Source organism: Rhamphochromis sp. 'chilingali' (genome assembly GCF_963969265.1).
Source record: "Rhamphochromis sp. 'chilingali' genome assembly, chromosome: 4".
Lineage (NCBI taxonomy): Eukaryota > Metazoa > Chordata > Actinopteri > Cichliformes > Cichlidae > Rhamphochromis > Rhamphochromis sp. 'chilingali'.
In genome coordinates this window covers 20584142-20600708 of record NC_137948.1, presented here as the reverse complement: position 1 = coordinate 20600708, position 16567 = coordinate 20584142, and the positions used below count along the sequence as shown (strand labels likewise).

Genomic DNA, 16567 nt, shown 5'->3' with positions numbered 1-16567 from the left:
GTACAATGTGTGGACAAATTAGGCAGCATATATACAGAGACAAACCCGTCAACGTGTGGACAGGAGTGCGTGTAGATGGGTGCGAGCAAGTGTTATGTGCGAATGTGTTTTACTTAGTTCAGTGTGGGAACAAGAATGTGCAAAAGGGAGACGATCGAAGTGATTTTTTTTTTTTTAAACCTTCTTAAAAATGGTTTTACCCCTCTGCGCGTCTCCGCGGCTGTGCGATACAAAACCAAACCACCATCAGGGGCCTCTCTGGCAGCTTAGGCAGGGTCAGCGATTCTTTGGTTAATTCGTTGAAACTGTATTTTGAACTTTGATTTACTTTCATATCTATCTGAAGAATGCACAGTGAGTAACCAATATCAGACTTGTGTCACGATACCTTAGCCTCAATCAAAGATGTTTATTTACTTGCAACACCTGGGGCCCGTTCTTCGTACCTCGCTAAGTAGGTTAGCCGGATTAGATTGTTGACGATTTCGCGTGATCCTGGATCAGTCGGTTCCCCGAAGCTCATCCGGGACTTGCTGTCATAGCAACAGAGCCGTAAGCGTAAACCTGCTCGGGAGCAGGTTTACTTTATGTAAACAGGATTAGATCGCGGCCACGCAGGTATGTCCGCTTCATTTATACGAAAGCAACAGCGATAAATAAATAACATCAATGTAACTGAAGATAATGCAGCACTTGATCCTTTTATTGATGTCACACAGATACATACAGGTCATTTCCTAAAAAAGGGAAATGTACTATTAACATTCTATTACATGTATGTGATTATTACAGATGTAATTCATATTTCAGAGTAGTAATTGTAAATTACTTCGTGTAATCAAGATGAGAGACCACGGCTATAAAAGCCAAGGTGGATTTGGGAAGCCTGTCGCAGCCATGTCCTGTCCGTTTACGCGAGCCACCCATTGCGGAAGGTGCAAGATTGATAAGGAGAGTCCTCAGAATTCAGCGTATATTGCGGGACAGACAGGATCCTTTAGCTCAGCGCGACAGTGTGCTCATTGAGAGATATCGATTTTCCCGTGAGGATATTATTTACTTAACCAACTTGTTGACGAGGGGGTGCAGGACCACCACCTGTCTTTTTTTGCTCTGCCCTTTTCTTGGTTGCTGTTATAAACAAACAAACAGATTATTTCAGGCTCTCTTTCCAAGAGACGAAAAGCAATATAAGTGATAAATATTACCATTCTGTAGGATATTCTTATATTTCACTTTTACTTGTTCCCATGTTCTAGTGGGTCCTGTTGTGGCTCTAATGTGAAAGAGGATATAATATAACAATATAATATAATGTAATATAATATTGGATAATATAGTGTAATATAATAAATCTACCCTACCGCCTACTGGTGTTGGCCAGAGGGGCCGATGGCGCAATATGGCAGCCTGGCTTCTGTCAGTCTGCCCCAGGGCAGCTGTGGCTACAACCGTAGCTGCCTCCACCAGTGTGTGAATGTGAGAGTGAATGAATAGTGGCATTGTAAAGCGCTTTGGGTGCCTTGAAAAGCGCTATATAAATGCAATATATTATTATTATTATTATTAAATTACTTACGAGTTTAATTTGTCAGCAACTTTCTGCCAGCCCTCTCTCCTTGCTTTTGCAGCCTTTGCAGTGTTCCCTTGCGTTCTGATTAAACTCTGAAACTCCTGAAATCCCTCACTCAGGAGTTCTTGCTCTGCTGCCGAAAAATACCGAGCCGAGCGCGCTCCTTCGACATTTTCGCCGACCAATCAGAGGGTTGCCGATCAATGTTTCTACTATCGATGCGTAGCCCCTTTTATGACACCCAGTGATGTCACATTACTGCGTCCAGCTGTACTAATCGTCAACAGCAGGTGTGTTCGGGGAACCGGATTAGCGAGCTCACGGTTAGCGCGATGATTTGATCTTGGATGTAGTAAGCGACGTACGAAGAACGGGCCCCTGTTTCCAAAAAAAGATGTTGTGTTATGAGTAAATTGACAGAACCCAATTATCTGACACATTTTTATACATTTACATGAAAATAGTTCAAAGACAACCTATAAACTTGTCTTTGTTGTTTTCTTTATGCCACTTCAAAATTAGTTGCCATTATTACTTAAAAAGAAACAGAAACAGTGGCAACAAAGACTAAAAACTTGTTTTATGCTTTAAAGAAAAAGAGAAGGTAACATAAACCCCACAGGTAATTAGGTTAATTGGCATTAGCTTAGTAACATGACCTGTTACACCATGACCTTTCACTGATGTGAGGCTGCTGGTTCCCCTAACAAGGTCCCCTCAATTCACAGTTACATAGAGCACAGAAGGGATAATCCTACTCTTTATACTGATCTAATGTAGATGTGACAGTAATGATTTAATCAGGAATGAGTAATATAATTAAGTAATGTTGATTACTTAATTACACCTCCCCCCCAATTGCTTGTGATTTGTTGGGACTGGGTTAGGATAGGGGAGGTTCAGAGGATAGGCGGGGAGGAGGGTTTGCTCATGAAAAGGGGCAGTGAATGTATAAAAATCACTGTCGTTCATAATGTATAGAGTTAACTTGTCTTTGATTTTATAAAGTATGTGTGGAGAAGAACAAAAAAGATGCTGAGAAGTGTGTAGAGAAATGGTTTAACAAAAATGTTTTGTAGTGTAAATTTATCAAGAATTTGGGGATTTCACAATTTAAATACATGATATGATGAAAACATTCAGAGCATTTGGGGAAATCTTTGTACACGAGGCACTAGGTTAAAAACTCACAGCACTACATGGCCACAATCTTCAGCCAAGTTTTTTTTTAGTTGAAAAATACAGCAAGGACTCAGATATTTCTGTCTCTACAAACAAAACTTTAAAAATTACCATAAAAACAACTAAAAAAGAAAACAAAAGGAAAAAAAAAATCTGAATTTGAACTAGTCTTTGAAAATCATGCACACAGACTGAAGAGGAGCAGGACCACCTGGCATGTTATCTGTGCACCGATCAAAAGCACACATACAGGATAGCATGAGCAGTTTGCACATGTGTGAAAACAGCACTGTTGCTAAACTATATAGAAGCATTGTGAAGGAAAAAAGCATAGTGCGTAAGTTTATTTAAGCAAGATAATACCACACCACATACTGCATTTATTTATAGGTTTGCTCTGTAATAACAAACTGAAGGTGCTCAACTAGCCTGATGACTGTAACTTTAAAATATAGTTTACATATTAGAGATCTTTTATATTTGTAACTTATTCAAAAACGATAAATGTAAATCACTCACACAAAAGCACAGAAATATTAAACTGTAAGTTTTATTCCACAATACCATGTCTTCTTTAAAAAAAAACACAAACCACCAAATACAAAAATACAATCTTCTTTATAATTTATGTGGTCTCAACAATATTAGATTAGATAGAACTTTATTAATCCCTCGGGTGGGTTCCTCTGGGAAATTCGATATACATATGTACATTCGGTAAAAGCCGTCAACACTATTGTTACACATTTTCTGAAAAATATTATAGAGAAGCTATTTTAAAACTACAAAACTAGAATTCGAACCATTACAGTACAGCTGCTGCAAAATATGGCACAATGTTTAAAAAAAAAAAAAACTACAAGGAAAAGCACTGGAAACAATCTTTAAACTTAGAGTTCATCACCTGAGTGTCAATATATTAGCAGCAAAACATTGTTGCTTGGACTTGCGCAAGAGTAAATGAAGAGCACTGGGTTGCAGAAGCAGCTGCTGAGGCAAAAAAAGCGATTTCTGCAGAAATCACAGTGAACGTTCTTCAAACTGCTCAATGACACCACACACTCTCTTTCCCTCTGAGCACTGGGCTTCATGAAAAAAGCATCAAATTATTAAACTGTGTAAATATTTTTGTCATATCACTTAAAACCCTGGAGAGAAACCTCCAAGCAGACAGCATGCCATCAGGTTTGAAATAAAGCATTATAAAACACTTACATGTTTAAACAATTAACAACTTAATTGAAATGGAGATTTTTAATCTTTAAAAAGATTTCTTAAAAATACACACTATAAAACAATTAAATATAAAATATGCACACAATCCGTCTTTACAAACACAGCGTTTCACACCATAAACACGGGAGAAAAACTCGAAAGGGAGACCGAGTGAGTACATATCAAAAAAAAAAAAAAAAGCTGAGACAAGACTGATGGTGGCAGAGAATCATACTAAATAAACGGTAACAGTTGTATTGTGGCGTCGTAGAAGTGGAAGGTGAGAGATAAAGAGAGTGTTGTCCTCCATAGCAGCTTCAGTCTGAACACAATAAACGGATTCTTTCACTTCAAAGAGACCAACACAAGACCCGGCTTTGGCTCAGTGAACCTGAGAGATGCAGAGATACGAGAAAATGTGGGTGAAGATGAACATGTAAAGCATGCAACATGTCTTGAGTGTGCGTGCGTGCATACCTGTAGTGTTTGTTAGTGAGGTAGTCTATAACAGCGGGACGGATGCGTGCCACGCCCCCCTGGCTGCGGTTCCCTCTTCCTGTGATGACAGAGAGCTGAGGTCGGCACAGACCCTGCTCACACTCTACGCCGAAAGAGGCCAAAGAAGAAGAAGCACAAGCAGAAAGTTACAGTTTACAGCAGTAATAACGAACGCAAACTCTGAAGGGGTAACTGCGCTTTCTAACAAGCTGCGTGGTCAGTGTCCTGCTGGGTAATGATGTACACCACCGGCGCTTGTCCCTGGTTAGCGCCTGGACTCGAAGCAATATCCAATCACTTTTACACATTCAGTTCAGAACATCTCAACTTCTTCTTTTCTTCGTTACAAACCGGGTAAACTGTAGTACAGGTGTCAAGTCTTTTTTAAAGTAAAAGCGATTTTCAGACATGGAATATGTAACTTTGCTGGGGGGGGGGGGGGTTTACACATGGCAGCCACCACACTTGTGTGATCTTTAGCACCTGGTGACTGAGAGAAAGGCAGACATGAGACGGGGGCTGTGATAATATATGTACGTACTACAGAGGCTGTAGAGCTCGCTAACATGTTTCTCCTTGTACTGCTGCAGCTGTTGCACTTTTCTGATAACATTTCATTCAGACTTGGGCTCTGTTGCAATGTTACTCCGTCCAATAATGAGGTCAGTGGGGAGAGGGTTTCACCTAAATGTCCCCGCATGGGACTATTCTGACATGAGTGACGTGTTCAGTTGCCACAGATTAACATTAAGGAATTTGTGAAAAGGGCATCTGTAACAAGCTAACGCTTACTGAATAGATAATAGTTTAAGCACCTTTGGTTTTGTCCAGTAAGACCTGAGCCAGATGTTCCAGGGCCTCATTGACATGTAACCCATGGAGGTCCAGGATATTGCTGGGCAGCAGCGATGAGTTGACCCTTTCAAATATCTGAACTGCTGCACGGTGATTAGCCTCACGCATACGCTGGCTATGGAGGTGCCCCTGAAAAAGCAGAAAGAAAGACAAATTTAAATAAAAAGCCACAAATATATTTATTTAATTAGATGGCAGTGACATGCTACACATTCAAAAACAGTAATAATAAAATGTTGTGCTTCGTGTTGTGCTCAGTCACTCACCTGCTGTGCGTAAAATGAGGCCACTTCTTTGCGTCCTTGCTTGTAGGCCTCTGCAGCCTTAGCAAAGCTCTCGAGCTGTCGGCTCCTCTGCAGTCTGGCCTCGGCCCTGAAGTCTTCATAATCTGGATCTTCTGTATCCTGATAATTGGGTACGGCTGATTCCACGGCCCTCTGCTTCTGACAAATTAAAAGAGCAGAGTGATCAAGACACACTTAAGGGTGTGGAAAATTAAAGGCGACTAACTGTCAGCTTTCTGCATTTGCTCAGATATGATGTTGTACTGCAGGTAAACCTATTCTATACATTATTTCTTTCTATTTTTCTGGGGAAATGGGAAACAGGTGCAGCGATTTATTGGAACACATGGAAACATACATGGAAATGCAGTTTATAAGTCAAAAGAAAGTCAGTATGTGTATGACAACCTTTACCTCCAGACCTATGCCAGGTCTTTGCTGGATATTTTTTTCCTATTTTTTAAGGACATGACTGTCAAATACTGTTCAATCTGATAGAAAAAAAAAGAACAGGTGTTGGCTTTAAAAACTACTTGTGCAGTTTCTTCAGTTTTGTTTTGTTTTTGTTTTGGTTTTTTTTTGGGGGGGAGAGATAAAATGCAAACCAATTCCATAATATAAGTTTTCAGCTGGTAAAAAAAAAAAGAAAACATTTTTTGCCAATCGAACTGTTATCTTTGGCATTTTATGTAAATTTTACTAAAGATATGAGAACAAATTACGTGTTCTGCTAGTAATAACATGCAAATTTAAAATGGATTATTTGCCAAGTTGTCTTATGTGTTATGGTTTCTCCTTTTTTAAGCCTTTTTTACACTTCAATGATTCATAGTACAGTCTTCAGTGGCTTAACAAACCAAAAAAACATTCCTTTGAAAATGATTATGTACAAGGACTGGACTGAAAATGAGAGAAAAGGTAGCCAATGTTAAAAGAAAACCCTGGAAAGGCCTCCAGAAAGTCTGGAGAGCTACTGTTCAAGAGCACTTTAAATAAATTAGAAAAAAAAGGTCTGGCTGCTACGAGGCAAAGAAATGACTGGTGGCTCAAGACTTTTGCACAGTACTTCTACAAGTTGAATCTCACAATTCAACTTGTCTGTATTGTAAAATGATAATTGTAGAGATGTTGCAATAAAACAGAAAGAGATTTCTCCGACATCCAAATATGGAAAATACAAACTAAAAAGATCGAGACTAATTAAACAGTTCATGTTTTCCCACCTGTGAAACAGATCTAATGTATACTGTACATGTGTTCAGTGCTCCGTTGTTTTCATTCTCTGCCTGTGTTGTGAATACCTTTTCCCTCTCCTTGCTGGCTGGTCTGTGGTGGTCAGAGCGAGGAGCTTCTGGAGCAACTACAGTCTTCACAGGCTCCTCGTTCAGCAGAGAACGAAGAAACAATTCTGCCTCCGTGAGGCTGTAACTAAACAAACACACACACACACACACACACAAAGAAAAAGACACATTAGCCACTAAAATCAGTACACCAACTAATGTTTAGAGGACTATAAAAAGTTACAGTTGTTTTCTCACTTGTGGTCCCTGAAAATGTCCTGCAGAAAATGCCTGTCAATGGTGGGGAAGAGGGCATACAGCTGCTTCTCTTTCAAAAGTGCGGCTCCGTTACGTTGGTCAAGGTCTGCACGACTTTTTCTGGTCTGAAAGAGAGCGTTGGACTTTAAGAAAAGGATATCAAGGCAGAACAAGATCATTAAATAAAATCTAAAGAATCTGCAGGTGCAGTAGGCGTGCGCGTTACCTTCTCTAAGTTGTTCTGCAAAGCCTGTTCTTCTTCCATAATCTCTCTAAGAGAGACAAGCGGACGGGACGCATTCCAGTGATCCATGATTGGCATTGGACCGCGAGGCTCTGGGTGGCTGCCCGCTGACGTGTACTCATCCGTGCTGATCAAGACGTTTGCTGACTGCGTCTGGTCTCGCGACCCGGTTTTTCCTGTCTGTGAATCACCCCAGTGTACCGAACCTAACAATCCAGAAAAACTGTTAAGTCTGTGCATGTTCACAGACTTAACAGTTCACTGCATATGCACTGTCAGCATGTGTATTGTATTCAACAGAGTATTACTCATATGCTGAACAGATTATTCCTGAATGTTATTTAAGAGTATTTTGGTGTGTATTAAACTTACTTTCCTGAAGCAGGTGAAAGGAAAGAGCCGCTTGTCTTTGACTTTCCTGAAAAACACAAATTATACATGAATGCACAATAATTCACGCACAATATGAACATAAGGCCCGCAGGCCAGAACTGACCTGGCAAAGAATAAAGCCCAGTGTACAACAAAATATGAGGTTATCAATTTTGGACTTTAACGATTTCTATTTTATTTGTTTTACACCTTTTCCTGATGATAAAGACCCCCCCCCCCCATAGCCATTAATTCTATATCAGTGTAGTTAAGAAACAGATAAACAATTAAATAAAAAAAGGCTGTTGAAATGACTTTTTTTTATCTTATATTACCGTATCTCGAGAATTAAATGTGTAGTTAACATCTTTACACAGACAGAAAGTGGAGTTTCACTTGTCTGGCCCATTTAAGATTAAAGCAGGCTGTTGACATCTCGGTATTAGACCTAATGCAGGAGAAACAGTAGTTTAAACTCACTTGGATGGTTTCCTTCCACTTCTGGTGGAGCAGCTTAGCAAGGTTCAAGTCCATCTGCACTGCATAGTCATTTGCAGAGCACGAACCTGAATAAAAATCAAGCAGGACATATACAATCATGTCAGTTTGGAGTAGCAGAGAAGAATAAAAATACCACTAAAGGCATCAGTTGGATCAGTTACCAGAGTACGAAACACTGTATCAAACTGCAGAACCAGAGAGCGACGGGAACACTTTTGTAAAAAAAGAGAAACGTGACATCACACCCAGATTAACAGAACACCTGTTTGGAGCTGCAAAAGAGTTTTCTATGATTATTTTACAGTTACTTTACTCCTTTTTGGTGTATACAGCTGAATGAAACAGCATCAATGCAATTTAAGAGGCCATCTCTAAACCACATGCTTTTACTGCATCTGTAAGAATAATGATATAACGCCCCTCTTCACCCTGGCTTCATCCATGACCAATCACAATAAGGCTTTAAGTTTAACATTTCTTGGTTGAAAACCTGTGTGTTAGTTACCTGGGTCTACTCCCACAGGGCCAAATAGTTCAGTTAACTGCAGTGCCAGCTCAGTGGGTAGTTTCAGCTCCACGCTCTGAATATCCAGGTGATGTCGGCCTCGTGTCTCCTCTCCCCTCTGCTTTTCCTCTCTCTCCTCTCTCTCCAGCTCCTCCAGCTCAGCCCACAGCAGTCGGTTCATCTCTTCCATGTTGGCAATCTCGTCCTCAATCTTAGCCCCTGACATTTCAATTATTGCATTATCTGAGCTCCCACCCCAAGCTCCTCTTTCCTGGTCAGACTCTGATATTGCTTTGGGTTCAGCGCTGTCACTTCTCTCTCTTTCCTTTACTGATTCGGGAACACTGAGATCTGTTTCAGGGCCTTTTTCTGAATCTGGGATTGCATCAGGATGGTTTGCAACCAGAACAGCTGCTCCTCCAGAATCGGACACATCTATATTATTTTGGCTCTCTTCTGATTCACTGACTGTCACACTGGGTGATTGCTGGGTCTCCACCTCAAGCATAAATGGCTTTTCCTTTGGCCAATCTTCAGGATGATCCTCATCCAACATATTAGGATACGAACTGCTTTCTACAGCCTGACAGGAAGCAGCACACAGATCAGATGTATCGTTGATGTGAGCTTGACCATCCTCCTCTTCGCCATCTTCATCTCTAAAGAACCTTTCTCCAGAGTCCAGCAGCAGGTTGGTGGTCCACTCTATGTCTTGACTGCACTTGTCATACAGGTCTTCTAAAGTGTCAAAGCTAACGAGCCTAAAATGACGACTGAGAACACGCAGGCTCTCGAGCCGGTTTTGAGTCAACCCGAGCTCTTTTTCCTCCAACTGTGTGCCTTTCTCATGCACCACACGGTAGGGTACCTCTCTGTGGCCAGATGGGTGAACTGCATCTGCTGCACACACGGCAGAGGAGAGCTCTGGCACAAAACGAGAAGAGTCGCCATACAGGACTCTGATGTCACCAGTGGCCACAGAGTCGGCTGAATCATCGGGGTTGGTTTGACGATTGAGACGCCAAAGAAGGGCAAAGTCTTGAGGTTCTGTCTGGGTGAAGCAGCCAGTATCTGCCAGAGGTGGCTGCAGGGATGCCTCAGATTTAGACAGATCCAAGTTTGGTTTAAGATCAAGAGTAGTGTTCGCATTAAACGTGGTTTCACCAGCTGAGCCACTACGGCAAGAGTCTGGGTTTTGAGCTGTGGAGTTGGGACAATCTACGGACAAGGGGCAGTTTTGAGTGAAGGTGAGTGCGAGTTTGCACTGCTTCCCTGACCTACGACCCTGACGCAGTTTTCCCTCCTGACCACCTCCGATGGAGGGGCTGCTTTCTGTTTCCACAGAGCCTTCACACACAGGACTCTGACACATTTCACTCATATATGTACAATCAGCCTCTGCGGCAGTCTCTCGGTCATTCTCAGTGCATTTACTCATATCCACATGAGGAGTGGCCTCATCTTCAGTACTGTGGCTTCCTGTATCACTGTTACATACATTTGACTCTAAAGTTTTGGAGCTGTATAACAAATCTGTGGCAAGAGCTGAAGTTGGATTTTCTTTATTGGCTGAATTTAGGTCTGCAGTCTCTGGCTCCGTAGTATTCCTTTCCTCTTCATTAGGTCCTTCGTTCTCGATTTTAAATCCGTCCGAATCATCAATTCTTGATTCCTGGCCAATACAAGAGGCGGCAGCCTTCCAGTCTAACACACAGTCTGGTAAATCACCTCTGCTGACATTAATTGTGTTCTTGTTTCGTTTTCTCTCTTTACTGTTAGATCTGCTGCTGTGGGATTCCTCAGAGCTTCCATCTGCCTCATCCTCTCTCTCGGATCCTTCTCCAGAACTCAGAGAAAGGAAGGGAGAGTGGGAAGAGCAGGTTGAAACTGTGGCTACGCCAGTCTGGATGAGATCAAGAAGCTTCTGAACCTCAGTTACATCCGGACCTGGCTGTGCTGGCTGTGCTCTTATTGCTTTTTCATAAACACTGGCTTCTTGACATGCGTCTTCATATTCCCTTCCATGTACCTCATATCTTTCTCTTTTTCTTGCCTCCCGCTGCATTAGAGGCCCTTCACATGGCCAGTCTTCCACAAAGTTCATCGTTTTAGGCGTGATCTTCTCTTCTTCGTACCTCACCACCTCGAATCTTTTTACTTTCTCCTCTCTTATCATTTCCTTCACCTTTGTCATGCTGTCTACTTGGTTAGTGTCTTTCACCAGATCTGCAGGCTCCATCCTCCTGCTTGGTCTTTCTCTCTTCACTCTCTGTCCAATAGACTCAGCGAAAGCCACAGGAATTTCATCCTCACACTGATCTTCATTCATCACCGATTCTACAATACAGTCTGGCATTCTCTGCTCTAATACCGGGTGATTTCGCTCTAACTGAGCATCTAGCTCAGAGTCTAATTCCCCCAAATTCATATCATCATTTTCATCAGAAGCTTCCAGGCTGTCTGTAGGTTTTTCTCCAAGGTGTAAGTTGAGAGACTCAGTGGATTCGGGGCTGCCTTCTCTGGGCATTCCCACGTCTCCAGAAAAACCAACAGACGACACATCTGGGAGAGAGGAAAAGCGCTGAGAGGTGGATGTCTGACATCCTTCAGCTAATCTGGGCTGACCTACAAGGTCAGGACAAGGTGCTTCAGAAGATGCGAGCCTAAAGGAACAAAAAAGATACGCAGGCATGGTCAGACGTTTACATACATTTATCATGGGCATGAATGTCTGGTAATTTTGGCCTTTTAATTATTTCTTTCAATCAGTCTTTTCCCAGAAAGGAATGATTGTACAGCATGCATCTTTAAAGACTTTAAAAATCAAGAACTGAGTGCAGAAGTTTAAATTCATTTAGGATTTTATCTAAAACTCACACACAAGCTCAAATATACACATATAACATAATTTCTCAGGTATATGAAATGGTAATTTTGAGTGAAACTCACTGTGAGATTCTGTTTTGCAGAAGAACCTGTCGTTTCCGTTCAGGCATCTGTGAACCCATGATGGACTGGACTGTGACAAAGCGCTCATATCCTTCAAGCATGCGGCGGACTGTGTCCACGTGTACGTTATGTGTAGTACGCCTGCACAGACCACCAAAAAAGCAAAGCTGAAGGGATGAAATTTTTTCAAGCAACATTTTCAAAAAATCCGTTTCTATACTGAAACCATAGGCTGCTGTAATTCCTCTGTTACGCTCACCTCACCAGTTCTTTGGGTTTATGTTTCCACCAGGTGTCTGCCTCTTTGAATAGTACCTTATAGTCATGTTTTAGCGCCTAGGAAAGATTAAGGGAAAATCTTTTTGTGTAGTTCATAACCAGTTTATGCATACTTCAATATCCAGCCACTTATTATAATAACTACACCCTAAATGTTCAGTTTGCCTCTAGACTAAACTGGACTGCATGTCTGAAAACACATATAGTAAGCAAAAATACGTTCTTAAAAGCCTTTGCCCATTTGCAATGTTGTCTCTTAAGTTTACTGATGACTGACCTGTGCAACATATGGTTTCATCTCCCAGCCCTGCATGTTGGTATTATCAATGATGATGGGATTATTCCCCTTCTCAAAAGCCTCCTTAGCTGTGGGACAAGAATAAGGGAGATAAGCCACAGTGTGATTGTTCCAATAGTACAACAGAAGCTGAAAAAGCATAAAGCAATCAATAACAGAGACTTGCTATCAGTGTGTGTGTGTGTGTGTGTGTTCCTGTCTAGCTATCTTTGTGAGGACCGAAATCTGCATTCTACTATACTTGTGAGAACCAACGGTCACTTGTGAGGACACACTCACCGGTCCTCACAGGTTTGAAGGCCTTTTTGAGGCTCAAAATGTGGTTTTAGTGTCAGGGTTACAATTAGGTTATGGTTAGGTTTAGGGTAAGGCATTCATTTTTAATGATTAGGGTTAGGGTAAGGGGCTAGGCCATTGACATAATGGTTTCCCTAGCCGCTAGGGAAACCATTATGTCAATGAAGGTCCTCACTAAGATAGCTGAACGGTTAATGGTGTAGTGTGTGTGTGTGTCTGTTGTTTACCTCGTTTATGGTTCCACTCATGGGCCTCCCCCAGGACAGTGGGGTCAAAATTATATTCTCCATTGTGAGTGAAATAATCGTCGGTGCTTAGTACAACTCCACCAGGGTTGTTCTGTAGCAAGGCTCTGCAAAGACACAATGAAGTGTAAATGCAACACAGCTGCTGATTACTGTAGCAGAAATCATCGACTCCTCCGGAACAGGGGTTGCTGAAGTGTTGCTTAGATTGTGTCTCTGCTGTTTCAGCATAATACCGGCTTTGTTGTAAACTAGTGGTGAATCATTCCTCCGTTGACCAGTAATCTTTTTTTATATTTAGATAATGTGAACATTTTATCATGTTGGTTGTCACTCTGGAACAGAGTCTCTTCCCTGTCTTTAAAACATCCAACACAAGGTTGCAACATACTATGCAACTAATGGAAACAGGCTAAAGTTGTGAAAGATTTCCAATATTTCCTACAGTGCTTGAGCAACAGTTCTCCAGACTTTCTGAAGGTCTTTCAAATCAGTTGCTTTTTCACTCATCATTATACCGAACCATTTTTTAGTAGCAAAAATATTCCTCTAAAAACTCTCACCTATGAATCATCCGAGCATGAAAATGGGTGTTGTGTTTATTAATAACAGATGCTTTAGCAAAGAAGCTATTTTAAATTGTATCATTAGGCTCTGTGCTACCAGCAGCCTGATCCTAGCCTTTAACAAGCCTGGAGAACTAATTCTGAAGTAACAAAACTACAAGAAAGCTTGCCTAAGAGACCAAACTGTCTTGGAGAAGAAAAGTGGTCATAAAAAAATGCTACATTTCAAGTTCCCGAGAACAGAACAAACTCTGTTTTTGGCTTAAAAACTGCATTTCACTTTGCATGTTTGAATAAATTGCTGCACCCATTTCCATATTCAAAGCAAAATGGACAAATGAGTGGTGGCACAAGACTTTTGTACAGTGCTATGTTAAAATTATATGTCAGTAATTTAACAAAAAATATTTTATCTTTTCTGGTATTTTTTTTAAGATATTTAAATTTCACTGTTAAAGTATTTTTTGTAGCACTTTGTAGTAAACTATGAAGAGAAAAAGGAAGATAAACAAGGCAGCAGAATCTAGGTTTTGCATATATATGTATGAAACAAGGAAAAATTACTATGCAACATCTTGTTTTTGTGTGTTGTAAAAATAGAAACCCCACAATTAGTTGCTAAAAGCTCAAATCTTACCAGCCAAGTAATCTAAACTGAGCACCTTATTGGCTGATTTAAAAAATTGGTTTTCAGAAAAACCTCCTGTTGAACAGCTGTTACTATTACTTTTTAGGCCATCAAAACATTCCTACCTTGCCAAGGTGGATTTGCCAGACCCCGGAGCGCCCCGCAGGAGCACAAGCACCTTCCCTTCCAAACGAAGCCTGCTGTTGCGGGCAGGAAGCTGTGGGGGAGCAGGCTGGGCCCAAGACTTTGGAATAGTAGCAGAAGGTTTGAGAGGTGCTTGAGAGAGAGGGCCATGAATCAGATAGGGGGCAGACCAATATGAATGTGTGTGAGCCACGGGGGTAATAAAGGCTGGCATCTGGTTTCCATGCATACGAGGAGAAAACACTGGTGCCTCCAGGTTCCAGTGTTTTGGAACCTGGTCGAGCTGCTCCGGATTCAGCGTGTTCATCTTGGATCTCGCTCCTGTGTCGGATTGCATGGCCCCAGCGCTCTCTGAAAGAGTGTGTGTCAGGTCTTCCTTTTTATACACCTGGAAAGCAGAGGGACGCCCTGAAGCTGCCAGGTCCAAGGCAAGTTTTGGGGTGTTTCCAGATGTTTCTGTTGTCAGGTGTCTGAAATCCAATACAGGTTGCTGCCCTTCTGTGTTCTTTTGTTCCCATGTGCTGAGCTGGTCGAGTGGAGAAGAAGCTCCAGATTTATGCTCTATGAAATGTCCTTCAGGGCCAAGCCGCTCAGCAGAGGGCTCTCGAGATCCATGGTCCAAGCTGGACTGAAGCAACTCAGGGAGAGCTTGCTGAGGAAGTGGTGGTGGACAGAAAGAAGAAGAAAGCGATGCACCAGAAGATAAATATTTGGTGCTCTGGTGCTCCTCACCAACATCATGTTGCGCAGCTAGTGTCTCTAGCTCTTGATCAATCAGCAGGTCAAGCTCTTCTGTCAGCAGGTTTGAGCAGGGAGGAGAGGAAGGCTTCTGTGAGGGTTTTGAGGGTTCAGAAAAGTGCTGTGGGGCAAGCAAGGCTGCAGCAGTGCGCTCAAAGCCAGAAACAGAGGGTGGGGCAGGGACTGTGTCTTCAGCAGCCACAGAAAGTTCCAAGAGGGAGTCCATTGCATGTTCAACTATGACACAAAAAGACAGATAAGAGAAGCAGAACATTTTCCTGCACAATTGAAATGTGTTAAAACAGCACTCAATATCTGAGTGCCATTTTAACACATTAAACGACTTATACAGAGCAAAAGTAAAACCACTGATTTATTTACTCACTGTAGAGTAAAATCTATGGATCAACCACACCATAGAAAACGGATGATTTGTTACTTGGTAGCTATGAATCCATAAGTTTGCCCTTCAGTGACTTTACATGCTCAGAAGGTCAGAAGAGCATAAGCAGACCAGGCTGTCAGAGGTTTATAAGGAGACTCGTCAGAAACAAATCTGGATTTTTTTCTGATTTTAGACCTTAGACAGGTGAAGCTGTTACACAGAGTCACAGATGTTGGGTAAATCATTTGCTGGACAGCTTGCATCTTTAAGTTGGATCCTTGCCCATCCCTTGCACCTCTGCTCCTGGACTATTTAAGGTGCGACTTTATCCAAATTACAAAATACAAATTACAAAATGACTGATGGTAGTCTTTGTGCCTTTGTATTGTTATATGTCGGTCTTGATCTGCACTACAAAGCATAGTAAAACGCCTCAGTACTATCAGAAATGCATGACTAAGAAGCTCCACAGCTAACTGGTTAGTCAAGTTACAACAAATACCTTTCCCAAAAGTGACACAGCACGTCTGTCACGTTACCTTTGAAGTCACACTCGGAGAGCACGATGTAAATAACTTCGGGGTCCAGGTGTGAGAACATCTCCTGCATGCTTCTGACGATCTCATCTTTGACGGTATTGGGTGGAAAGTTGCTGGACATACCACCACCGTATCCCTGCTGTAGTGGGTAGCCCGTGTTCTGACCGAGATTTCCCCGCTCATTTGCACCGCCGTCGGGGAGCCTGCCCGGACTCTGGCCATTTTTCTTTCTTCGAGGCATTCCGTTGGTCACCAGCTGCTCTCATTGGCAGCTAACAGAGCTAGCCAAGTAGCCTATGACCTACAGGAGGACGGTTCAAAGCTGAAAACATGTTGTAGCTCCAAAGTGCAAAAACTCTGTAATGCTATCTAATAGCAGTACGAACGACAACACAATTGCACCGGAAGCAACACACCGGAAGTCAAGAGGGTAACTTCAAAATAATAGTCTGTTTCTCAGTACTCCTACTTGTTATTGAGAAACGCCCACAGATTTCCATGGCCTTTCAGAAAAATGTCACACCCTGCTGTGGAAGCTTGTTTCCGCCATTGAAAAAAAAATATATCCATAGCTCAGAGTTTCGGGTAATCATACGAAAATTCGAGTTAATTGTAAATTAGATATAATTATATAATTTATATTTTTTAACTTAAACATCTGAGAAAATGCCTTGCAATTTCAAATTATCAAGTCAAACTTTGAGAACTATTTTTTGGGATTTATTATAA

At 41.7% G+C, this 16567-nt stretch overlaps 1 protein-coding gene across 1 annotated transcript; it reads right to left on the bottom strand.

Moving 5' to 3' along the window:
• Positions 1–3578: 3578 nt before the first annotated feature.
• Positions 3579–16261, bottom strand: n4bp2 (NEDD4 binding protein 2). Its single transcript, XM_080879603.1, has 16 exons — positions 15839–16261; positions 14158–15151; positions 12821–12945; positions 12276–12364; positions 11979–12055; positions 11720–11860; positions 8771–11433; positions 8245–8330; positions 7765–7810; positions 7375–7598; positions 7149–7273; positions 6909–7035; positions 5590–5766; positions 5284–5452; positions 4448–4571; positions 3579–4361 (listed from the first exon to the last, which is right to left on the bottom strand). Exons 1-16 carry the CDS (start codon positions 16077–16079, stop codon positions 4316–4318), a joined length of 5454 nt encoding a protein of 1817 aa, XP_080735729.1. The 5' UTR covers positions 16080–16261; the 3' UTR covers positions 3579–4315.
• Between the last annotated feature and the right edge of the window lie 306 nt (positions 16262–16567).

Excerpts from the sequence above, each read along its gene's own strand:
- n4bp2 (XM_080879603.1), bottom strand. The coding sequence starts at position 16,079 with ATGCCTCGAAGAAAGAAAAATGGCCAGAGTCCGGGCAGGCTCCCCGAC. Across the intron at positions 8,331-8,770 it reads CCCTGTGGGAGTAGACCCAG|GTTCGTGCTCTGCAAATGAC; the intron begins GTAACTAACACA and ends ATTTTTATTCAG. Across the intron at positions 5,453-5,589 it reads CCTCATTTTACGCACAGCAG|GGGCACCTCCATAGCCAGCG; the intron begins GTGAGTGACTGA and ends CTGCTTTTTCAG.